Source organism: Saccharomyces mikatae (assembly GCF_947241705.1).
Source record: "Saccharomyces mikatae IFO 1815 strain IFO1815 genome assembly, chromosome: 7".
In the NCBI taxonomy this organism is placed as follows: domain Eukaryota; kingdom Fungi; phylum Ascomycota; class Saccharomycetes; order Saccharomycetales; family Saccharomycetaceae; genus Saccharomyces; species Saccharomyces mikatae.
Window position 1 is genome coordinate 282,031 of NC_079262.1, and position 24,862 is coordinate 306,892.

General features: G+C 37.9%; 11 protein-coding genes and 1 non-coding gene across 12 annotated transcripts; 7 read left to right on the plus strand and 5 right to left on the minus strand.

Annotated features, from left to right (window-relative positions):
* Positions 1–404: 404 nt before the first annotated feature.
* On the plus strand, positions 405–2,207 carry MET13 (methylenetetrahydrofolate reductase (NAD(P)H) MET13; the record flags this gene model as incomplete). The annotated part of the gene is made up of 1 exon (XM_056222597.1): positions 405–2,207. One exon carries the CDS (start codon positions 405–407, stop codon positions 2,205–2,207), a length of 1,803 nt encoding a protein of 600 aa, XP_056082272.1.
* Positions 2,208–2,642: 435 nt separating this feature from the next.
* Positions 2,643–4,577, minus strand: MON1 (guanine nucleotide exchange factor MON1; the record flags this gene model as incomplete). The annotated part of the gene is made up of 1 exon (XM_056222599.1): positions 2,643–4,577. The coding sequence occupies one exon, from the start codon at positions 4,575–4,577 to the stop codon at positions 2,643–2,645; it is 1,935 nt and encodes a 644-aa protein (XP_056082273.1).
* A 906-nt stretch (positions 4,578–5,483) lies between these two features.
* RPS2 (40S ribosomal protein uS5) lies at positions 5,484–6,248 on the plus strand (the record flags this gene model as incomplete). The annotated part of the gene is made up of 1 exon (XM_056222600.1): positions 5,484–6,248. One exon carries the CDS (start codon positions 5,484–5,486, stop codon positions 6,246–6,248), a length of 765 nt encoding a protein of 254 aa, XP_056082274.1.
* Positions 6,249–6,806: 558 nt separating this feature from the next.
* On the minus strand, positions 6,807–8,330 carry NAB2 (mRNA-binding protein NAB2; the record flags this gene model as incomplete). The annotated part of the gene is made up of 1 exon (XM_056222601.1): positions 6,807–8,330. The coding sequence occupies one exon, from the start codon at positions 8,328–8,330 to the stop codon at positions 6,807–6,809; it is 1,524 nt and encodes a 507-aa protein (XP_056082275.1).
* Positions 8,331–8,585: 255 nt separating this feature from the next.
* Positions 8,586–8,966, minus strand: GPG1 (Gpg1p; the record flags this gene model as incomplete). The annotated part of the gene is made up of 1 exon (XM_056222602.1): positions 8,586–8,966. The coding sequence occupies one exon, from the start codon at positions 8,964–8,966 to the stop codon at positions 8,586–8,588; it is 381 nt and encodes a 126-aa protein (XP_056082276.1).
* Positions 8,967–9,465: 499 nt separating this feature from the next.
* PRP43 (DEAH-box ATP-dependent RNA helicase PRP43) lies at positions 9,466–11,769 on the minus strand (the record flags this gene model as incomplete). The annotated part of the gene is made up of 1 exon (XM_056222603.1): positions 9,466–11,769. One exon carries the CDS (start codon positions 11,767–11,769, stop codon positions 9,466–9,468), a length of 2,304 nt encoding a protein of 767 aa, XP_056082277.1.
* Positions 11,770–12,269: 500 nt separating this feature from the next.
* COQ8 (protein kinase COQ8) lies at positions 12,270–13,775 on the plus strand (the record flags this gene model as incomplete). The annotated part of the gene is made up of 1 exon (XM_056222604.1): positions 12,270–13,775. One exon carries the CDS (start codon positions 12,270–12,272, stop codon positions 13,773–13,775), a length of 1,506 nt encoding a protein of 501 aa, XP_056082278.1.
* A 1,834-nt stretch (positions 13,776–15,609) lies between these two features.
* On the minus strand, positions 15,610–15,715 carry Smki_7.trna7W. Its single transcript has 2 exons — positions 15,680–15,715; positions 15,610–15,645 (listed from the first exon to the last, which is right to left on the minus strand). It is a non-coding gene; the product is annotated as a tRNA-Trp (tRNA).
* A 2,001-nt stretch (positions 15,716–17,716) lies between these two features.
* ARO5 (Aro5p) lies at positions 17,717–18,514 on the plus strand (the record flags this gene model as incomplete). The annotated part of the gene is made up of 1 exon (XM_056222605.1): positions 17,717–18,514. One exon carries the CDS (start codon positions 17,717–17,719, stop codon positions 18,512–18,514), a length of 798 nt encoding a protein of 265 aa, XP_056082279.1.
* Positions 18,515–19,009: 495 nt separating this feature from the next.
* On the plus strand, positions 19,010–20,845 carry CDC20 (ubiquitin-protein transferase activating protein CDC20; the record flags this gene model as incomplete). The annotated part of the gene is made up of 1 exon (XM_056222606.1): positions 19,010–20,845. The coding sequence occupies one exon, from the start codon at positions 19,010–19,012 to the stop codon at positions 20,843–20,845; it is 1,836 nt and encodes a 611-aa protein (XP_056082280.1).
* A 388-nt stretch (positions 20,846–21,233) lies between these two features.
* SNF4 (AMP-activated serine/threonine-protein kinase regulatory subunit SNF4) lies at positions 21,234–22,202 on the plus strand (the record flags this gene model as incomplete). Its single annotated transcript, XM_056222607.1, has 1 exon — positions 21,234–22,202. The coding sequence occupies one exon, from the start codon at positions 21,234–21,236 to the stop codon at positions 22,200–22,202; it is 969 nt and encodes a 322-aa protein (XP_056082281.1).
* Positions 22,203–22,651: 449 nt separating this feature from the next.
* On the plus strand, positions 22,652–24,829 carry SMKI07G1390 (uncharacterized protein; the record flags this gene model as incomplete). Its single annotated transcript, XM_056222608.1, has 1 exon — positions 22,652–24,829. One exon carries the CDS (start codon positions 22,652–22,654, stop codon positions 24,827–24,829), a length of 2,178 nt encoding a protein of 725 aa, XP_056082282.1.
* Positions 24,830–24,862: the final 33 nt, after the last annotated feature.

Here is a 24,862-nt window from a genome sequence, read left to right on the forward strand (position 1 = left end):
GAAAAATTGGCAGTTAACTGCGCGTGACTAAAACATAACAGCGAATTTTCCTCCCGGTAGCGGGCCTTCGTTTAGTCATTCTCTCTCTTCCCTCGGATTATAGACTGTGAATATTGCATACGCAAATTTGACTCAATCTTTCCAAAAAAGATTGGAAGATTATAGAATATATGAGTATATATATATGTATACGTAAATGTCAGTTCTTAGACGTATATATTTTATATATACGGAAAAAAGTAAAAAAAAAAGTGATATTTTGCTCGTGGGAAAGCTAATGCCACAGCTTGTGTACAGTGTAGTTTTGCCTTGCTCCCCTTGATTGAAATAGTCTCCCTAAACCATAGATTTTTATTTTTTTACTAGCAAACAGAACAACACCACAATCACGACCAGATCTCGACATGAAAATTACGGAAAAGTTAGAACAGCATAGACAAAGCTCGAGCAAGCCCACGTACTCGTTCGAGTACTTTGTCCCTAAGACTACGCAAGGTGTGCAGAATCTCTACGACCGAATGGATCGGATGTACGAGGCATCTTTGCCTCAGTTCATTGACATCACGTGGAATGCAGGTGGTGGCCGTTTGTCACATCTTTCGACGGATCTAGTTGCTACTGCGCAGTCTGTGCTTGGTTTAGAAACCTGCATGCACCTGACCTGCACCAATATGCCCATATCGATGATTGACGATGCCTTAGAGAACGCATACCACTCTGGGTGCCAGAACATTCTAGCGCTAAGAGGTGATCCTCCCAGGGATGCCGAAAACTGGACACCCGTTGAAGGCGGTTTTCAGTATGCTAAGGACCTGATCAAGTACATTAAGTCCAAGTACGGTGACCATTTTGCTATCGGCGTTGCGGGCTACCCGGAATGCCATCCGGAATTGCCCACTAAGGATGCCAAGCTTGATCTCGAGTATTTGAAGCAGAAGATCGACGCCGGCGGCGACTTCATCATCACGCAGATGTTCTATGATGTGGACAACTTTATTAATTGGTGTTCGCAAGTCAGGGCTGCGGGTATGGATGTTCCGATTATCCCCGGTATCATGCCCATTACCACTTACGGGGCCTTCTTGAGAAGGGCTCAGTGGGGCCAAATCTCCATCCCAGAGCAGTTTTTGTCTCAGCTGGAACCCATCAAGGATGACGACGAGTTGGTGCGTGACATCGGAACTAATCTGATCGTGCAAATGTGTCAGAAACTGCTCGATAGTGGTTACATCTCCCACTTACACATCTATACCATGAACTTGGAGAAGGCTCCGCTCATGATTTTGGAAAGATTGAACATTCTACCCACGGAATCTGAGTTCAACGCACATCCACTGGCCGTGTTACCTTGGAGAAAGTCCTTGAATCCAAAGCGTAAGAACGAAGAGGTCAGGCCTATCTTCTGGAAGAGGAGACCTTACTCCTATGTTGCGAGAACCTCTCAATGGGCCATGGACGAATTCCCCAACGGTAGATTTGGTGATTCTTCTTCCCCCGCGTTTGGTGACTTGGATTTGTGCGGTTCAGACTTGATCAGACAATCTGCTAACAAATGTCTGGAACTATGGTCCAGTCCTACTTCCATCAATGACATTGCCTATTTGGTTATCAATTACTTGAATGGGAACCTGAAATGTTTACCCTGGAGTGATGTCCCGATCAACGACGAAATCAACCCAATTAAAGCACACTTGATTGAGTTGAACCAACACTCAATTATCACCATAAATTCCCAGCCTCAAGTCAACGGTATCAGGTCCAACGACAAAGTCCATGGATGGGGGCCTAAAGATGGTTACGTCTACCAAAAGCAGTACTTAGAATTTATGTTGCCCAAGAATAAGTTGTCGAAATTGATTGATATCTTGAAAAACAATGAATTTTTGACCTACTTCGCAATCGACTCTCAAGGAGACCTGCTAAGCAACCATCCAGATAACTCTAAGTCCAATGCCGTCACATGGGGGATTTTCCCCGGCAGAGAAATCCTTCAACCTACTATTGTCGAGAAAATCTCCTTCCTAGCATGGAAGGAGGAGTTCTATCATATTTTGGACGAATGGAAACTAAACATGGACAAGTATGATAAACCGCACAGTTCTCAATTCATCCAGTCTTTGATTGACGATTATTGTTTGGTCAATATTGTCGACAATGATTACATCTCCCCAGAAGATCAAATCCACTCCATCCTGTTAAGTCTATAATTAAACTGACAACAAGGACGATTCTTTAACAGAATTATCAGTCCCCGCCTCCCTCACTCCTTTGCATTACATTCAACATTACATTGCATTTTTTTTATTTACTAGTATTACGGGTTTTTTATTCTTACCGTTTTTTACTCCTTTCCTTCTCTATTGTTTTTTCTATTCTTTTTAACTAGCATTTCAACATGTGTTTGGTTAACACTCCTATTTTCAGAACAAAATTCTTTCATTTCTTCTGATGCTTTCAACAAAGTTTTTTAAATGTACTTTAAAACAAACTGTTCAACACCTTCTTCCTTCCTTTATTTATTCTTTTCATATTCAACCCATACGAAAAGGAAGAAAGCTAAAAGTACTTATGTATATATGTACTCTAATAGTTACATTTACAGATTAAAGGGGATAAAATTAAAACCTATCCATGTTATAAGCTCAAAAGACTGCCCCATCACTTATAAATAGTCTCGACTCGTGTTTCTGACACCAGGTAGCCACTTTTCTTGCGCTCTTGAATAAAACCTTTTTATCAACAACGCCGTTATTTCCAATCAAGTACAACTCAAATTTGGGCGTCACCCATGCCATCCCTAACATATTAACCGACTCTTGTTCAAACGATGAATTTCCAATGATGTACTCATCCAATTCGGAAAAATTTAACCTTGTTTCGTCCACTGTCTGGTCTTTGCTGTCTTTGGAACTCCATTTAACGAAATTTAATATTGACCTGCTCAATATGTTACCATTATCTCTTACCACCGTGCTGTGTAATTGTTGGTAGTATGTCTTTAATTTAAGTTCATATTCCAGCCTTTGGGATGACTCCAGGGAAATTTTACTATTGACTTCGAAGTGCGGCATAACATATTGGACGTTTTGTTTCGATTTGTAAATAAAATGATGGACCATAGGTGCTGGTATGTCGCTTAGCTTAAATCCCTTTGAAGCATTTATTTTCTTCAATAGCCCTTCGTTTTCGAGTTTGATAATTAACTCGTCACTAAACGATTTTAATGAAAAAAAAGCATCCTTTTCTGCACTAATTAGTACCAGTGCCGATTTTTCATTGCTCTGAGTATCATTTGGTAAAAACTTGATATAACAATAAAGAAAACCACTTGAATTAAATTTAGGGAAACATATAGGTACCCACAGTTCTTGAGTTTCGTCTAAATTCTGAAATTGGTGAGATATCAGACAAAACAAAAGGTGTAAATCGGTAGTGTGTAAAGTATGACCCCTGGGTCGAAGAACGCAACACAATCTATTTTGAGGGGCAATTATTAAGCCATATAATAAGGTTCCCCTGGGAATATCTTGCCTCTTCTCTAATTGCTGTAAAATTACGTTCTGCAATTTTAATCTTGAAGAGTGACGAAATGGTAGGCATTGTAAAGAGTTTAATAGTAAATCAGGGAACATTCTATTGCAGATTAGTGAACATATTTCATTTAAATTCTCAAAATCCGTCGTTTCTAAATAATTTCTTAAATCGAAATTTTCTCTTTTGGAGAATAATCTAAGCAATTGACGCTCACTTAATGACGAAAGGATATATGAATATAGGAAATCCAGTTGGTTCAACAATTCGTTTGAAGACTCTCCTCTTTCGGATTGGGCCATTAGTAGTATGGGAGACTTATCCAAAAAAGTGAGCCTTTTACCAGAGGTTAAAGTGGATATGGTTTTCAGTTCTGATGGACCATTGACCTGGAAGTAACTTATTACAGTATTAACCAGTCCGGTATATGACATAATCTGCTCGTCTTTTCCATGCATTGAGTAGATTGGTTTACCCGCTGACGTAAATATTAAGAAATTTTTATCACAAGAAACCTGGTTTCCACTTGGTTCACTATTAATGTTCAGTTTTGAGAACTTAAATACGTTGGGAATCTCATTGCTAACATAAGGTCGTCTTTTTATCTCCGATCCTCTCACTGAGGTTTCCATAGAGTATATGCTTTCCGCCAAGCGACTTCTGATATCATTTCCCCAATCCGCATAAAGATCGGAATGCTTTTTCGGAATGATTGACGCTTGCATTATATCATTATTGCTCGTTGCCAGATCTGTTGACAATACGCCAGTTTTAGTCTGCGATTTCTTTGCCTGCAGAGGGGATCCTCGGGATGCCAAATATGTTGTATTCAGAGAATTAATAGAAGCAGATTTACTAATAGAACGGTTATCTGATATTGGTACTGCTAGAGGTGCCTTTTTGAAAAATGTTTCATCCAGATTAACCGATGTGGTTGGTTCTGACGTTGAAGCCACGATAGGAATACATTCGAGATTTCCACTTCTACTATGCTTTAATTGACTCTTCGGTACCCCAGTATCTAGGTAGTTTTCATTGAGATTCATATGTGTTAAACTTCTATGTTTGTGGTGTGGTATACCTATAATTTGCTTCGTATTTGCTGGTAGCTTTGTTTCTTACCGCGATTTTTTGTCCTTTATTTCTGTTCTTAAAGGTTGAACAGCATCACTGCTCAATAAAAAGGGATCAAGAGTTAGAGCCAAGACGCATGAAGAATACATTCATCAGAATATACCCTCTTTAAGAAATTTACTACCCAATAATACCGTTACTTTCATTGTCGCAAGACGTTCTTTTCCAGCATTCCGTGACGTCCTAACTATGAGTCTGAAATTACTGGTAAAAATTTAAGGGGTAAGATATTTTTCACTGTGTAATATTATTTATGGTAGACAGCTTGGCTATGAAAGTATACTACCTTTCAATGTCAATGCAGTTCTCACTTTCGTATCATTCTATTTGCCTAAAGCTTCCTCATTTCTTTTATAGCTTTTACGGTGAACACGAAATTTTTCGATTTTGGAGGACTGTTTTTAAACATGTCTGGATGTATATTTACACCCATACACTTTTTGTTGTCTTCTCTGTTTTCTGCTAGAGTTTTTATTATTTTTGACTTAAAACAGGACGCACATCTGTGGCAAAAGAATAGTCATCATTAACGATATGGTATGCCTAATATTCTTGCCTCAGTAGTCCACGCAGTATTCGTTAGAACTGGTTTGCTAGTTTTTCACATATTCTCCTCTGTAGGTAACTAAGAACTTCTAAGTTTTTTTTCAGACCATCTCTCTTTTCGTTTGCAAACTTTCTTCCTTACTGTTGCAATTCTTTTCTATCCCAAAGATACCGTGTTCATTATATATTGTCGATTGAAAGTTACCTACATCAACTTTCCGTGTTCCATTCCGACTATAACAACAACCAATACAGTTCAAACTAATTAAGTAATGTCTGCTCCAGAAGCTCAACAACAAAAGAGAGGTGGTTTCGGTGGCCGTAACAGAGGTCGTCCAAACAGAAGAGGACCAAGAAACACCGAAGAAAAGGGATGGGTTCCAGTTACTAAGCTAGGTAGATTAGTTAAGGCTGGTAAGATCACCACCATTGAAGAAATCTTCTTGCACTCTTTGCCAGTCAAGGAATTCCAAATCATTGACACTTTGTTGCCAGGCTTGCAAGACGAAGTCATGAACATCAAGCCAGTTCAAAAGCAAACCAGAGCCGGTCAAAGAACCAGATTCAAGGCTGTTGTCGTTGTTGGTGACTCTAACGGACATGTTGGTTTGGGTATCAAGACTGCTAAGGAAGTTGCTGGTGCCATTAGAGCCGGTATCATTATTGCCAAGTTGTCCGTCATCCCAATTAGAAGAGGTTACTGGGGTACTAACTTGGGTCAACCACATTCTTTGGCTACCAAGACCACCGGTAAGTGTGGTTCCGTCACTGTTAGATTGATCCCAGCCCCAAGAGGTTCTGGTATCGTTGCTTCTCCAGCTGTTAAGAAGTTGTTGCAATTGGCTGGTGTTGAAGATGTCTACACCCAATCTAACGGTAAGACTAGAACTCTAGAAAACACCTTGAAAGCTGCTTTCGTTGCTATTGGTAACACTTACGGTTTCTTGACTCCAAACTTGTGGGCCGAACAACCATTGCCAGTTTCTCCATTGGACATTTACTCCGATGAAGCTTCTGTCCAAAAGAAGAGATTCTAAGCTTATTTACAAATTATAAAATAGTGCCATTTAATCAACCATTAAATAATTTTGTATACCTATTATAATCCTTTATTCTCATTCTAATTACGCGATTTACATTTTTCTTATTTAAAATGGATCTTGTCAAACATAAAGCCAAATCCTTTTGACGTTTATTTTGATTATGACGTAATTGGTTTTCAAGCCTCTGATTCCTACGATCAAAGAACATTTCTGGGTACGGTACAATGACAGAATTATTCATTCAGCAAGACAGGCAAGATGAGATCACAACCAAAGATTCGATTTCTACAAAAAACAAGTAGGAAACAATCACTTATGCAAATGATTAATGCTGATATGTTCATCTACGCTAAAGCACTGCCCAACACAGGGACAGTCTGGGAGTTTTTTTTTTAGTTTTTTTTTTTTTCTTTTTTCTTTTAAATCTAAATATGTTGAATTACAAATACAATAAAGGGACAGCAAATGATATGTCACTCAAAAAGCTTTGAATGTGTTCCCTTTCGAAAAGACATGCCTAGAATCAACTACAGGATGCAATTCTGAGCGTGTTCAATTCATTTCCGTATCTTGCTCCTGATGGGGAAAACTGACTTGTGAAGGGGCATTTTCAATGTTTGCATTTTCTGGCAGCGCAAATGGTCTTTCGTTGGTAGGACCGTTAGAATTTGGCTCAGCAGTTTTCTTTTCCGGAAGCACTCTTCCTGGAGGATGTCTAAATAGACAATAGAGGTTTTTACAATCTACACCAAATCTGCAATCTTCATTGATTGGATGACCAAACAAACAATCGATTCTAGTACAGTTTGCTCCTTCACGACACATAATGTGAGAACGAGCATGCCTATATTTACAACGTTTGTTAGTACAATGTGTACCAAACTTACATTGTTCCAGAGATTTTTCGACCGGAGGAGGAACTGCTTTCTTTTGACTTATCGGCTTTACTTCCTTGATCTTAGATAAAGAAGAGTGTGCCTTTCTACATTCAGGATTATCACAGGTTAAGTTTCTATCACACCACATTAAATCAATGACTTTTGCATCTTCATTAGCTGGCGTAGGATGACCAAATGGACATGATGGGTTAGAACATAGAGCACCAAATTTACACAAAACAATACCGGTTTGAACCGGCTTCCTTCTTGCAGCCAATAAATCGGCTTTTCTTTTCTGGAATTCTTCACGAGTTCTTTCCATTTCCTTCATCAATTCTTCATCTTCATTTGGATGTAAAAATTCACAAGTCCCTGGAGGCTTTGGACAGTTCGGATATTCATTACACACTTTAGTTGGGTGGGCATGTGGACATGATCTACCTAGAGGACAGTGAGGGAACAACCTACAACGCCCTTCTTTCTTGGTTGGAACAAAGCTCGTATTACTTTCACCAGCCATACCTAGTGCTTTGGCTAGTGGGTTGAACCGGGTAGAGTTACCATTGCGTCCTCCACGGTTCCCACCACGACCACCTCTACGGTTCTTTCCAATAGCGCCTCCGCCACGTTGAGTGAACCTCTGGCTGTTGTCAATAGGTGCAAATTGAGGGGGGGCAGCGGCGTTTACGACACCAGAGAAAGCCGATATAGGGGCAGAAGCTGTATGAGGATCTACCTGCATTGTGTTCGGTGCCAGAGGTTGAGTTAGTGGTTGTTGAACTTGAGCTTGAGCTTGGGCTTGGGCTTGGGCTTGAGCTTGGGCTTGGGCTTCTTGCTGTTGCTGTTGCTGTTGCTGTTGCTGTTGCTCCTCTTGGTGCTGTTTCGCAATGTCCGATTGCCCCAAACTCTGGGCATTCATCATTCTGATCTTGGATACAATATTTTCAGCACTTTCTCCTTGTTGTAGAGCTTCTAGAGCAAAAAAGGCTGTTTGAACAACGTTTGCTAGCGTATCCCTCGAAACACTGTCGAACAGAGTAGCTAATTCATTGACAACAGATTCAATAGTACCACCATTGACAATTAACAAGACAATGTACTCCGCAACGTACTTGATATCTTCGTTAAAGTTTGGTATGCCAGCCAGTTTTTCGGCCACAATAACCTTCAGGTTTTCTGTATATTGTTCTTGGGACATGTCCTGTACTTCAGTTTCCTGTATAGTTGCAGAGAATCATGATATTAATGAAAGAACCAACTTTCATGCAAAGATTTGGAAGAAAACTGTTTGAAATTTTGTACATCTATTTTTGCCACCAATGAGGCGAGTACGAGTAATTCCCCGCTTCCTCTACCGTGTAACGATATACGAAGAAAATTATATGCATATAAAATTGAATATGAATGGTCTCTTCATATTAGGTGTTATGTATAAGATTGCATTGAAGCAACCCTAGTGAAAGGACCTTCTCCTAGGGTACATGGAAAGGGTATCGTCAGTTCTTGTTAACTCCTCCTGTAACTGCGTGAATAAATCGTCGATATCCCAATTCAGTTCTGACATTTTCATTGAAAGTACATCCCTGTACAAGCGTCTTGCCTCATTTCTTTTCTCTAGCAAAACCGCTAACAAAGATGGTAGTGTTGTGGTAATAATTTCCCTTGATTCTGGCTCAATCTTGTAGCGAACGACACGATCGGTCAGCATATGTAATTCTCCGACGACGGTTACAAGGTTTTCCTGAGTATTAGAGAACAACAAAACTTCGCAGAAATTATATCTTGGTGCAATTCCCGCCGAGGCTCGTTCTTCAATGTCACTTAGATAAAACATAGTTGGTGCTCGAAAAGTTACCTTTTTCCTTCCTTACCTACACTTTGTCAATGGAAAATAAGTTTCCTTGATATACAGATATATGCAGTTCACACCGGAAACCTACTTTGATCGGGAGCTAGCGTTTTTGCTGGAAGTGAGTGATTAATCCCACACTTTCAGAGTAAGATGTTGGTTTTGAGTACCGTTAAAGTTTTTTGTAGGATGCTATAAGGAGTATATTTACTATTACGGTAATCTTCGCCATTTTTAAGGGAACTTCCTCACACCACGGTCCATTCTTCACTAATCCCTCTAAGAATCACCTCGAAGAGAATAAGATGTGATCTACACAGATTGGATTACCTATCAAAGGAAGCAAAGATGTTTGTTGATTTAATGCTTAATGTATCTTTAAACATATAGAGTTATGTTATGATTGCTCTTTTTTTTTTAAGTTCTTCTTTATGAAACAGTTTTCAGGATGTATATGTTTATCTATTATTTTTGATACAAATGTCTATTTTTTCGAGTGCTTACTCTTCTTCTTAGTTTTATCTTTCTTTAACTCATTTAATCTATCAATTTTTTCCTTGATTCTTTCTAACGACAATTTGACGTCACCTTTTTGAAAATTGTCCAAGTCGTAGTATGCAGGCGCTATTTCAATTAGCCATTCAGGCCTAACCGAGGTAACAGTTCTTATATAATTCTTTGATGTGAGGACAAATTCATTATAAATGACCCATTCTGCGTCATGGCCAAGAACTGTACTAGGGTGGATTAGAACATCTTGGTTATCCTTCACTGTGATGTATCCTTTAGCACCAGATCTTTTCTTTGCTACCTGCATAAAGAACCCGGAGGCAAGGGCCTTTCTAATGTTATCGAAGTATTTAGCACTTTCGTAGTCTGTAGTGTTTAACTCCAGATTGTAACGGTTCATTAATCTTTCCAATTGAGAACGGATGTTATCAGCAGCGGAAAGTGATCTGTAATTTAGGTAGTGGTCACGACACCATTTATGGATGCCATGTTCATAAGCTTCATCTGATTTGAAGCCATGATATACGTTTAGTAAGGTGATATGGTCACCATCTGGATGAGCAAATATATTTTTGGCATCGTCTGCACGTTTTTTGTCCTTTGTTGGGCGAATAAATACATTTGGGACTGATAACATGGCCACTATAGTTAATATTTCTTGGGAACATTGAAATTCAGAAGACCCAATTAGCATCACAGCTAACATAGGATCCAAGGGGAACTGGGATGCCAGTCTACCCAAAGGTGTCAGGTTACCCTCGTCATCTAAACATGCTAGATAATTCAGCTCCTCAAGAGCTCTCATCATTGTTTCTGGAGCAGGTGGATCCATAAAGTCGAAATGAACCAAGTCATCAATGCCTAATTTTTTTAGTTCTAGAACAGTGGAAGATAAATTAGAACGTAAAATTTCTGGATAACTTTGTTCTATCAGCTCCTTTTGGAATGCCTCTTCAGTGTATAATCTGAAACACTTACCTGGTCTTGTACGACCAGCACGACCAGCTCTTTGTTGCGCAGAAGCTTTGGAGATGGGGGAAACTAGTAAAGATTCAACTCTAATTCTAGGGTTGTAAACCTTCTGCTTTGAGAATCCAGGATCAACGACATACACAATACCATCAATTGTTAACGATGTTTCGGCTATGTTGGTGGAAATGACGATTTTCCTGCCTGGCCTACCATTATGTGACTCTGGAGCAGGTTCGAAGATTCTTTGCTGTTGATGCGGTGGTAATGAACCATATAATGGGTATACAGACAGTGGTCCGCATCCCTCCTCTCTAACCAATTGATCACCTTCTAAAGAAATCTTTCTCACAGCGTCCTCGATTTCATCTTCACCAGTCAAAAATAACAAAATATCACCAGCTTCTTCCGTAGCATGGATTTGTAAAACAGTGCGAATGGCAGAGTCTAAATAGTCTCTTTGGAATTCTGGCGTATAATATAACTCAACTGGATATGTTCTACCTGGAACTGCAAGTAGCGGGGCGTCATTAAAGTAGCGTTGAAACTTTTCCGCGTCAAGAGTAGCGGACATGATAATGATCTTCAAGTCAGGTCTTCTCTTGATCACTTGCTTCAAAAGACCCATCAAAATATCGGTAGCTAGAGTACGTTCATGTGCTTCATCTAAAATGATACAAGAATAACGCGACAAATCATGATCATCCATTGCCTCCCTCAACAACATACCATCAGTCATATACTTCAAAATCGTCTTATTTGAAGTTTTGTTCTCGAACCTGATAGAGTAACCGACCTCTTCACCCAATTTAACATCCATTTCTTCAGCAACTCTTTGCGCAACAGACATCGCGGCGACACGACGAGGTTGAGTACATGCCACCTGAGTGTTCTCTAAGTGTGGCATCTCATCGAACAACACAAATTGAGGAATTTGTGTCGTCTTACCAGAACCAGTTTCACCAACAAAAACCATGATTTGATTGTTTTGATAAAGCTTCAGAAATTCATCTCTCTGGGCATGTACCGGCAATTCTCTTCTAATTTTCAGGATATCGACATATTTTGGTGTGAACTCTCTTCCGGTAAATGGATTTACCTTTCCATCTTCAAGCTTTTGCGCTTGCTCTGCTGTAGTACGGTGACGTTGCACGCCCTTGAATTCACCAGAGTCATGATGTACTAGCGGTTCTTCGGATGGAAGAGGATGCTGTTTTGATAATTCTTCGGCAATCTCAGCGGCCTGCTCAGGAATAGAAGTTTCAACTGGATCAGGGTGCTCTGACGAGAATCTTCTCTTGGAACCCATTTTTGTTCTTGCAGTTTTAGTCTTAGTACACACCCTTACGAGTAACACTATCTATATTAAGTCGCTTCCATGTAAATGTAACTAAATATTACGGTTGAATGCGTTTCTTTTCATCTCATCTCGCATTTGAAAATTTTTCAGAAGCACCGAAAAAAAAATCAAGAAAAATGGACAAGGAACCTGAATTAGCTTTACTAAAATAATAAGAGGCAACCTGATATGAATTGGCCTGCTACTATTTTTAGAGGTGAGCAATGAGGACTGGGTAAGTAAAGATCATATGCTCTTAGTTTGATGAGTGACGAAATGTATCAGTTACTGACATTGTTGTCATTAAAACATTAATCCGGGTAAATATAATTGTTGATGTTCTGTTACTCTTTACTTGATACTGCACTTTTAACATGAACTGTAGGCAGTCAGAGCCTTTTGAGTGGCGTATTTAATACACTATCCTTGTAATAATTACGGGAAAGTGATCACTCAAGATAACGTCCAATATGGCTACAAATATAGTAAATTTGAGTAATTTCAGGAGGTTGTGTTTGTCGTCTCGTACCTTGAGGATAACGCAGAACTTAAGGGTTTTGCCTGTCCCTTCGATATCGGTGAGCAAGAAATATACGACAAAATCTGCCAAAGAGAGTAAGGACAATTTGGATGAGAAACATGGGCAAGAAAAAAAGAATGCATTAAAAAGTTCCAGTGTACCAACTTCACGAATATCGAGATTATTCCATTATGGTTCATTAGCAGCAGGGGTTGGGATGAATGCCGCCGCAAAAGGTATATCGGAAGTTGCCAAAGGAAATTCTCCCACTTGGAAGTCGTTGATCTTGTCTGATTCAAATATTGACAAAATAACGAATAAATTCTCCAAAATGAGGGGTGTGGCTTTAAAAATAGGGCAAATATTATCTTTTCAGGATGAGAAAGTACTTCCAAAGGAGTTATACGAAATTTTGTCACGAGTGCAGAACAGTGCAAATCATATGCCCCAAAGACAATTAGAAAGGGTTATGGCCAGGGAATTGGGCGCTGATTGGAATGCCAAATTTTCCAGATTTGATAAAGTGCCAATGGCAGCGGCTAGCATTGGGCAGGTGCATGCGGCAGAACTACTTGATGGTCAAAGGGTAGTGGTCAAGATTCAATATCCTGGTGTTAAAGAATCTATTGATTCGGATTTGAATAGTTTACTAATGTTACTTACAGCCTCAAGTTTATTACCGAAGGGTTTATTTTTAGAGAAGACAATTGCCAATGCAAGAACCGAGTTAAAATGGGAATGTGATTACAATAGGGAAGCTAGGGCACTTCAAAAATTTGAGACATTACTGAAGGATGACCCAGTTTTTGAGGTTCCTCATGTGTTTTCCGAGTACACAACTAGTAATATTATAACCATGACACATATGGAGGGAATTGAAATAATGAAGTTGCCCAATGCATCACAAGAAACCAAAAATTTTATATCAGAAAATATCATGAGACTATGTTTGGAGGAAATTGCCACATTCAAATACATGCAAACAGATCCTAATTGGGCTAATTTTTTGTATAACGGCAAAACAAACAAAATTGAACTATTAGATTTTGGAGCATCCAGACCTTTTGCAGATGATTTTATTTTGCGGTATAGGAAACTTTTAACATACGCCACTTTAAAAGATCGTAAAGGCGCATACGAGATGTCTGTGCAATTGGGCTACTTGACTGGCTTAGAGTCGCAATCCATGAAAGACGCTCATGTCGATAGTGTGCTTACATTGGGTGAACCTTTTAGGGGTGATATCGATAAACCATTTGATTTCAAGGATCAAACTGTTTCAGACAGAATTAGAGGCAATATTGGACTAATGTTGGATGAGAGGTTGTGTCCACCGCCAGAGGAGACTTACTCATTACATAGAAAATTTAGCGGCATTTTCCTTTTGTGTGCAAGAATGGGTGCTTCTGTTCATTGTGCCAAACTTTTCAAAGAGATCTTTGCCTATAAAGTTTAAGGTATTTTCTTCAGTATCTGTATATATGCATTCATATCTTCCATTGTTTAGTTTTGTTTTTTCTATTTACCTTTAGTCCCCATGATTGTATTCTGAATATTTAGAAGTGAGGATGAAAAACAAAAATCAAAAAAAAAAATAAGAGAGTAAGTAAGATTCGCATCCTTTTGTCTCAAGTGTAGCCCTAATTTGGTTTGAAAGGGTACTTCCTACGTGTTGGTTGCTAAAATCCCTTGTTCTTTCTTAAATGGTAGTTGTTTGCTCAAAATAAATTCTTTTTGACTCATGTTAATTGGATACCTCCTTCTATCTTCCACTTTCTTTGATCCCTCTAAAATAATTCAGGTTTTTTTAAGAGCTTTTGCTCTCTTATTAATGTCGATTACTTAAGAATAACGGCAAATTTTTTAAGGTACTACGAAGTTTGATGCCGACAGAAAGCTTTTTTTTTTGTATTTTCAATTGTAACTCAGGCTTCAACTAGATCGTTTTTTAATTGTAGCTCACTTGTGTAAAGTCATTTTCTAGTGTCAGTGAGATCTCGACCATTATTCTAGAACCAGGTTACCCATTTTACCGATTGTATATCTAATCTATACGTCTTATTTGGAATACATCTAACACTTCTGAGAAGATTTTATATATGAGTGGCATATCCTGATTTATTTACCTAACTGAACACATTTATAAGAACCACTAGGTTTGAAACCGGTTTTTCAATAAGAAAAGCGTTTTACATTTTAAATTACCGCAGTTTTCTACACAAAGTTCTAAAGTGCGATATTTAGTCCTTGTTAGAATATTATGGTTCCGTTTATTCTGACAATATAACTACTTCAGGTTCCCTTCCAGCAAGTGGGCTGTTAAAATATCGGCTGGCTTAAAAGCCAACAACCTTATAATGTTTTCTGTGGCTCAGTAAAATATTGTGCAGTGAATAGTGCCATGGTACCTTACAAACTGCGCAAAAAAGTCATTGCACCCAAAAGGAATAAGCACCATTAGAATTGGATATTAAGATTTACAAGCAACATTATCGGTGGTTAATATTATAATTTTGCTGCGTGTGTTAGTAAGTGTTTACTGTCTAACGAAAATGATGAGGTTAACAGAGTACTTGAGATAGTGGTATATTTCAAAAAAAATACGAACGATGATCATGATTTGAAGAAAGTAGTCCGCAGTCGATTGTCCAAAAGTGGAATATTATGTTAAACGAGTTTTAAGGTCGATTAAGTAAAATTAATTGGGTCTACTCACGAAACTAGTATATTATCACGTACATTTTTGAAGATGACACAGATAATGAGAAACAATCATCTAAATTAGTGAAAGCTGAAACGCAAGGATTGATAATGTGATGGAATAATGAACGACAACATATAAAAAGACAATAAAGTAATTACAGAATCATGTCGAAATTACGGATTCCAATGATTGGCTTCCTATATCCCTAAGAAGAACTTTTGGTGTATTTTCTATACACCTAATAATATTGCCTTATTAAACAATGTAATCCCAACACTCATCTCAAATTCATCAATCTCTCCGTAATTGGATGGTAATAGTAAGATATTAACAAGCGTTCATCTGTATACATAAAGTCCAAATGATATCATACAATGTGACGATATAGCAAAGCATGGAAACCGGCATACATATATTTGTATCAATGCACTTTCTATTCCAATATTCTAGGTATAAAGGGGTATGTATAATAGGTAACGGCGGGAGCAACCAGTGATTGCTAAATATTACTGACACATGTCGTAGCGCAATGTTCTTTTCATTTAATCGCCCTCACATAAATAAAAAAAAAAAAAAATTAAAAAAATGAAACGGACAGGAATTGAACCTGCAACCCTTCGATTGCAATCTTATTCCGTGGAATTTCCAAGATTTAATTGGAGTCGAAAGCTCTACCATTGAGCCACCGCTTCATCTTGAAATAAGAAGAAATTAAGTTCACTGTAGTCCACCCTAAAGAGTGTTTTCTGTTCATAATATTACAAGGACTGAGATACAGGTGAATTTTGAGATAATTGTTGAGATTCCATTGTTGATAAAGGAGATATTATCTGGTGGTACATAGAACATACTAGAAGTTCTCTGTTGATAATTAGTAGTGTTGGAATAAGTGATTACTACTATACACCTATTCGTATAAATTGAAGTAGAAAAATTCTAATAATAGAATTTACTGCAGTAATGAGATAAAGATCTATTAATTGATCAGAACTTATTATATAAGAAGATGAGTAATTGTTGTAATATAAATCAACTATCATCTACTAACTAGTAGTCATATTACTAGTATATTATCATATACGGTGTTAGAAGATGACGCAAATGATGAGATATAGTCATCTAAACTAGTGGAAGCTGAAACGCAAGGATTGATAATGTAATAGGATCAATGAATAAGAACATATAAAACGATGATAATAATGTTTATAGAATTGTGTAGAATTGCAGATTCCCTTTTATGGATTCCTAAATCCCTGAGGAGAACTTCTAGTATATCTACATACTTAATATTATTGCCTTATAAAAAATGGAATCCCAAAAATTACATCAAACTCCACTATTATCTCAGTAATCACTAAATTCTTATCATCAACACTCTGATTTATGTCTGAACCTTTTGGTTTAATATAACCAATCAGCGTGTGTTTTATATACCTCTCTTATATAGATTAAGAAGGAACGACTATTCTTAATTATTACAACTTACTAAACAACTAATTATCAACATATATGTTGATATTCATTGATCCTATTACATCATCAATCCTTGCGTTTCAGCTTCCACTAATTTAGATGACTATTTCTCATCATTTGCGTCATCTTCTAACACCGTATATGATAATATACTAGTAACGTAAATACTAGTTAGTAAATGATAGTTGATTTATATTACAACAACAATTAGTGATTAGGCTGTGCTATCGACCAAGGATATATGCAAACCTTATTATACAAGAGAGGAGTATAAAAAGATGTTGGTTAGACATACTTGACGGTATATTCTTCTTACCTATTTATAACAATAACAAATAGGTCTCAAAATTTGTTATAAGATTAGTGTAGCAACCTATATCCCACATGCATGTAATATAAGTTAATAATCAATTAATAAACCTATAATCAGCTGGACCCACTACTTACACAGTTGTATATATTTCTCCATCTTGGAACATCTATGCCATACACCATCTCATTACTAACTACAACCACTATAGTCACTACTATCATGTATGATAAACGATTCGTTCCAACATTGTCATATATTGTGCTTGAAAAATGACATAATTATTTGAAGTCAGTGGTGTAACATTCAATCTGTCATCGAGTTCAGTAGGACTGTAATTCAAGCGTGATAGTGCAACTAAAAAATAAGAGATGCCAACATAAACGGCAATAAAAAAAAATCTTTACAGTATTGTGTCGAGTTACTGATTCCATTCAAGCTTCTAGTACATTCCCTATGACTGTGATTAATAACTTCGTTAAAGGTGGATACACAATAGTATTTATCACAAGGAATAGTATTTGGAACTAGAAGCATACATCAGCAATCGATCGATTCATAGAACACTAACTGAATGAATACCTTGACGGTAAAGCCTTCCGTCTTATATATTCTTTTAGATATACCTTTGACTTCACGTCCTTTTCTTACATTCAATGAGTCATCTTTTTTCTGTCATCACTTTCTACTCTTCCATTGCCCCGCGTATTTTCCGTACGCCAACTATGTATGCCACTTTACAATATAGCTTTATTCTAAAAAAGAAAAGTGATGTGCTATATAACTTCGCTATGAGCGGAAGGTTTTCTTGGCTATTATCAATATATGATATACTAGCAGTGATCTCAGATCAGTGGATAAGAAATATTGTGGATTACGCAGGTAAAGAATTTTATTGCATCATTTTGCCATGGAACAGATTTCAATCAAAGATTTGGAAAGCGATCAAGGAAAAGCCTATATGGTCAATACATTAAAGAACCTCGTTTGTAAGAGCCTTTTAGAATTCGTGGATATTCAAATTGAATGTTTCATGTATCCAGACGAACCACAAAATTTTACAAGAGTTTTCAAAGGAAACAAAATAAGCAGTGAATCATCCGATAAAGATTCAAAAGCGAAAAGCTACCCATTTTCATTGGGTGTTGGACATTCCGCTCTGTTTCCTTTAATTTACATAAGGCAAAAAACCAACTTTTTATTGTCCTTGGACGGATCGAAACGTATACCAACGGAACTCGTTAATGATTTTAACGTGAAATTTGAAAGCATCGGTGAGGTCTATAAGAGCCTCATTAGTCTGTATCATTCATATCTGGCTCTCAATTGCAAAAACATAAACTACCAAAAGTTTTTGGGAAACTTGGTCTCTCAAAATAACTTCATGCTGGAGATCCTTCACAGATATGTAGCCATTGCATCATCAATGGCAGAAGGTAGTGGGGATGTCAATACACTGGTCAATAGTGCAAATAAATTTATTGAAGATACCGCATTATTTTTCAAACGCGTAATGAGTAATTCCAACGCTTATACAGAATATCATCTCATGAAACAAGGCATCAACAGAAATCGGAGCGAAGAAACATTAGTTGAACTTGAATTCAGAACACTGAATGTTTCAGATATTCGTCTCGACGACGAATTCGATGACTTTCTGCAGCATAGGAAATCCTCTCTCAAAATAATTCATAGAAGGCTTATATGATAAACTTGGCGTTAAAAGAAACTAAAAATTTCTATATGTACTATACAATTCTAGCATGTATCCACAAAAACATACCGTTGTTCTGACATTTTTTTCTTCTCTTCTCAATTTCCATTATGTTCTCTTGTTTGAAAATGAAAAATGTTAAGTACATGCGATTTTTGCGTTTGCAATATGATTGCCGAAAAGGGTAAAAAGTAAATAGGATTAGTTTCAGAAAATTGGAAGGAGCATCGAGAAAATGTAACAAGTAAAACTTCTAATGCAATAGCGATTACCTTTGCAACAAACAGTAAGTCGTCACATTGATTGTTCCTAATATAAATTATCAATCGTTTAACTCACACGAACACAGAGGTCAGTCATTCAGCTCAGAAGTAGCCTGTTTTATAACTTTGATTTTTGTGTTCAATTGAGAAAGAAAGGTCAAATATAGAAATCATCCATTCACTTACTTCACAAATTTAACAGAAACAAGTTTTGAAAAAGGAACGAATGCCAGAAAGCTCTAGAGAAAAGGGAAACGCGGCAATCAGCGGTAATCGCTCTGTACTTTCTATTGCATCCCCAACAAAGCTGAACATACTATCTTCGGATTGGTCTAGAAAGCAAGGTAAGGTTTCTAAACATTCTTTGAAAAGATCGAATTCATTGAACATCAGAAGTACCAAAAGTACCAGTTTGCAATCCTCTGCCAATTCTATATACACAAGGCCTAAAATTACAATTGGTGCACCACCTTTAATTAGGCGAGACTCTTCTTTTTTCAAAGATGAATTCGAAGCCAAGAAAGACAAACCAACTTTTTCGGCATATTCCTCACGTTCATATCCAACAATTGGACCTGACAATGTTGTTTCTCAATCATCTTTATCCCAACCAACCACGTCCAGAGAACCAGATGAACAATTTACAGTAGCGGCTGACAGATACATTCCCATTTTACAGGGAGCTTCGCAAAATAAGGTCGATCCTGAAACTTTGCACGAGGCATTACCTCCTCCTAATGCGTCCCCAATCTCGCACTTAAGGGCGCAAACTAAGATAGTATTCAAACAAAATGTTGCTGAAGCTTGTGGATTAGATATGAACAGAAGAATATTACAATACATGCCTGAGCCACCGAAATGCTCCTCCTCAAGACAAAAAAGCTACATATTGAAGAAAAGGACACATTATAGCTACCAACAGGAACAAAAAATTCCTGATTTGATTAAACTAAGGAAGATCAATACAAATCCAGAACGAATTCTTGATGCACCTGGTTTCCAAGATGACTTCTATTTAAACTTGCTAAGTTGGTCCAAAAAGAATGTCTTAGCTATCGCACTAGATACTGCATTATATCTGTGGAATGCCACTTCCGGGGATGTTTCATTGTTAACTGACTTCGAAAACACCACGATATGCAGTGTTACTTGGTCTGATGATGATTGTCATATCTCAATCGGTAAAGAGGATGGGAACACAGAAATTTGGGACGTGGAGACCATGTCATTGATTAGAACTATGCGGTCAGGCTTAGGAGTACGCATTGGCTCATTATCTTGGTTAGATACCTTAATCGCAACGGGCAGTCGTAGTGGAGAAATTCAAATTAATGATGTCAGAGTTAAACAACACATTGTGTCTACATGGGCAGAGCACACAGGTGAAGTTTGTGGTTTGAGCTACAAAAGTGACGGATTACAACTTGCATCTGGTGGTAATGATAACACTGTAATGATTTGGGACACTAGAACTTCTCTACCTCAGTTCTCAAAGAAAACGCATAGTGCTGCTGTGAAAGCTCTAAGCTGGTGTCCTTACTCACCCAATATCTTAGCCTCTGGAGGTGGTCAAACAGATAAACACATTCATTTTTGGAATAGTATCACAGGTGCAAGGGTTGGTTCAATCAATACCGGATCCCAAGTGAGCTCTTTACATTGGGGCCAAAGTTATATGTCCACAAGTGGCGGTACGATGAATAAAGAAATCGTTGCAACAGGAGGTAATCCAGAGAATGCCATCTCTGTCTATAATTACGAAACAAAATTCAAGGTTGCTGAAGTTGTCCATGCTCATGAAGCAAGAATATGCTGTTCTCAATTATCCCCGGATGGAACCACGCTGGCTACAGTAGGAGGTGATGAAAACTTGAAATTTTACAAAATATTTGATCCAAGAGGTACAGGAAAACCTAGAGAAAAAGGACAATTGATGGATGGTATGCTAGGGATGATTGGCAAGGAAGGTTGTGGAACACATGACAAAGAGAACTGTTCCAAAAACTCGAACGAAATCCATACAAGACGCCCTTCCAGCACAAGTCAGTTTTTGATCAGGTAATGAAATGTAAACGAACGAAAGTTCCAAATAAGGCATGTAATGAAACCAACATACATACGTAATGTATAAACATATATGTGTGCAAAAAGCTTAAGAACCACAGTACAAAGCCTTACAAATATAAAAGTATATATTCCATCACATGTTCAAGAACCCATACATCACAAGAGCGAAACTTGGTGAGGGAGAGAAATTTAACAAATAACAAAGTAAGCGTTAAAAGAAACCTTGAACAGGCAACGCCTAATTCTCATATAATCTGCATATTTGAGGATATCACAGGCTGCTCGTTTTATTGAAAACTAGAAATTTTTCTCAATTCTTTAGCTCCAGCTAAAATCCTTCTACTGTGGTAGCATTAGAAGCAAGCAAAAAAGGAAAATTCGTAATGAAACCTGTGCAGGATTCCCAAGAAAAGGTTTCCATTGAACAAAAACTAGCTGTAGAGTCGATAAGAAAGTTTTTGAATTCAAAAACATCTTATGATGTGCTACCTGTTTCCTACCGTTTAATTGTCTTAGACACCTCGTTGCTAGTGAAGAAATCATTGAATGTGCTTTTGCAAAATAGTATCGTCTCTGCGCCATTGTGGGATTCTAAGACTTCCAGATTTGCGGGACTACTAACCACCAGAGATTTCATTAATGTCATCCAGTACTATTTCTCCAATCCAGATAAATTCGAGTTAGTAGACAAATTACAACTAGATGGATTAAAGGATATAGAGCGGGCTCTCGGTGTTGATCAACTAGATACAGCTTCCATTCATCCATCTAGACCATTATTTGAGGCATGTCTTAAGATGTTGGAGTCAAGAAGCGGTAGGATACCACTGATTGACCAAGACGAAGAGACTCATAGAGAGATTGTGGTTAGTGTTCTCACACAATATAGAATCTTGAAATTCGTTGCTTTAAATTGCAGGGAAACTCATTTTCTGAAGATCCCAATCGGGGACTTAAATATTATTGCGCAACAAAATATGAAAAGCTGTCAAATGACAACCCCAGTCATAGACGTCATTCAAATGCTTACTCAAGGTCGTGTTTCCTCTGTCCCCATTATTGACGAAAATGGCTACTTAATTAACGTATATGAAGCATATGATGTTCTGGGCTTGATAAAAGGGGGCATCTACAACGACTTGTCATTAAGCGTAGGAGAAGCGCTCATGAGAAGAAGTGACGATTTCGAAGGTGTTTATACGTGCACTAAGAATGATAAATTATCTACTATTATGGACAACATCAGAAAAGCAAGGGTACATAGATTCTTTGTTGTAGATGATGTCGGACGGTTAGTCGGTGTCTTGACCCTAAGCGATATCCTGAAATACATCCTTCTGGGTAGCGACTAAAGCGAGCCGATGTAATTTTGTGTACATACTAATATATAAATGCAACTAATATAGGCGTGATTATCAGTCATGCGTACTTCATTTGAACGTTATTTTTCATCTTGCTCATTTTAGTTGTATCTGGACGGAAGTTTGATTATGAAGCGGAGTGAAAAATCGATTAGTAATAATATTGATGCGATGTTAAGGAAGACTGCATATAAGGACGAAGGAGGATAATGCAAAGCTTTTTCTAATATAGTCTGTTGATATCAAAATTAACTATTTTATTTAAGAAAAAGGCAAAAGCTGCTACAGGAGAGCTCTGAAATCGACACTGTTGAGGAATTTCTTTTGGGAGATCTATCTCAGAGTATCTTTTTTTTATTTACGCAATAAGATAGGAAGAAAAGGAGTCATATTATAGAGAATAATCGTTAGAGAGTTGAAACAACAGCAAATATTCTGCAATGCCACAATCTACTTTAAGTCAAGAGGTACAACGTGTTCCATGGGATAACAAACCTGCTTTGAAACAGATAACACTCCGAGCGACCATAGCTGGTATTGCTATAGGCTCATTGGTGCTAACGTCAAACTTTCAGTTTGGCCTACAAACTGGCTGGGTCTCCATGATGTCTTTGCCATCTGCATTATTAGCCTGTGCTTTCTTTAAAAATATATGGCCGTTAGTATTTCCGAACGACAGACCATTCAGTGACGTGGAAAATGTATACGTTCAAAGTATGGCTGTAGCTGTTGGAACGGGTCCATTAGCCTTTGGGTTTGTTGGCGTCATACCTGCCATCGAGAAGTTCCTTACTAACGATGAAAGTGGTGGATTAAGGGAACAAGGGCAGCCATTCAGATTCAGCGAATTAATAATATGGTCTACTGCCCTAGCATTTTTTGGCATTTTCTTTGCAGTTCCTTTAAGGAAGCAAGTGATTGTTCGAGAAAAGCTTCCCTTCCCCAGTGGCAGCGCTACAGCCACTTTAATTTCAGTCCTTAATGGAACGGAGATTTTACAAGAGGTTTCTAAGTCGGAGTTATTGGAGATGAGAAAGAGGAGATTAAACGAATGTCCTGAAGTATTGCAACCTAATAGAGACCCAGAAGAAGCTGATTACTTGATAAACTCCTCTCATAGCAATATTGGTGACTATACTACAACGAGTCAAGATGGAAATTCCATTATTTCCTCCAGTTCGGAGAACTATAGAGCAAATATTATTATTTTGTTCAAAACATTTTTTGTATCATCTCTTTACACAATGGTGTCCTATTTCATACCAGTGATACGGTCGATTCCAGTTTTTGGGAAAAACCTTTCGAGCAATTATCTGTGGAATTTTCAACCTTCTCCTGCTTATATAGGTCAGGGGATAATAATGGGTCTACCAACTGTATCATACATGCTCATCGGGTGTTTGCTAGGGTGGGCAGCGTTAGCTCCATTGGCCAAATTCAAGGGTTGGGTTCCAGCAGATGCTGACGTTCATGACTGGGAAAAGGGAGTTCAAGGATGGATTCTTTGGTCTTCCCTTTCAATAATGGTTGCTGACAGTGTCGTAGCTTTTATTGTAGTGACGGTGAAGTCAATTGTAAAATTCATTCTCATAGATGACAAAGCCGCTCTACTGAACAACATAATTGATGATACATTTCAATCCATGTTATTGGAAGAAGAACGTGCAATTAATAGCAGCAGAAGAAATACCAACGTGGATGGAAGACAAGATACTGTAAGATTAGTGAGTAGAGATAACGAAATCGAAGTTGATTCTAAGCATTTGGTTCGCTATACTACTGTCATCAGTGGGTGTTTAGTCTCTTCAATAATATGCATAGTTTCCATAATATATCTTTTTGGAATACAAGTGATTCCTCTATATGCTATTATTACTGCTTTGATACTTGCATTGTTTTTATCTATTCTCGGTATTCGAGCACTTGGAGAAACTGATTTAAATCCCGTGAGCGGGATTGGTAAGATTTCTCAATTAATTTTTGCCTTCATTATTCCAAGGAATAGACCTGGATCAGTGTTGATGAATGTGGTATCTGGTGGTATTGCGGAAGCATCCGCCCAACAAGCGGGCGATTTGATGCAGGATTTGAAAACAGGACATCTTCTTGGCGCATCCCCCAGGGCTCAATTCTGTGCTCAATTGATAGGGGCTTGTTGGTCCATTATTTTGTCTAGTTTCATGTACTTGTGCTACAATAAAGTGTATACAATTCCGAGCGAACAATTTAGGATACCGACGGCAGTAGTATGGATCGATTGCGCAAGACTAGTAACTGGTAAAGGTCTCCCGGATAAGGCTCTAGAATGCTCCATGATCCTCGGAGTCATATTTGCAGTGTTATCATTAATCAGAAATACTTATAGAGATTACGGCTACGGATGGATATTGTATATCCCCTCCGGCGTAGCTGTCGGCGTTGGTATATTCAATTCTCCCAGTTTCACCATAGCAAGATTCATTGGTGGCTGGGCCTCACATCTGTGGTTGAAAAACCACAGGGGTGATTTAAATGCGAAAACGAAAATGATTGTTTTCAGTTCGGGATTGGTCTTAGGTGAAGGTATTTTCAGCGTAATAAACATGGTTTTCACGTGCTTAAACATTCCCCATTACTAGATATAATATTACTCAACAAAGCTTAAACTTTAC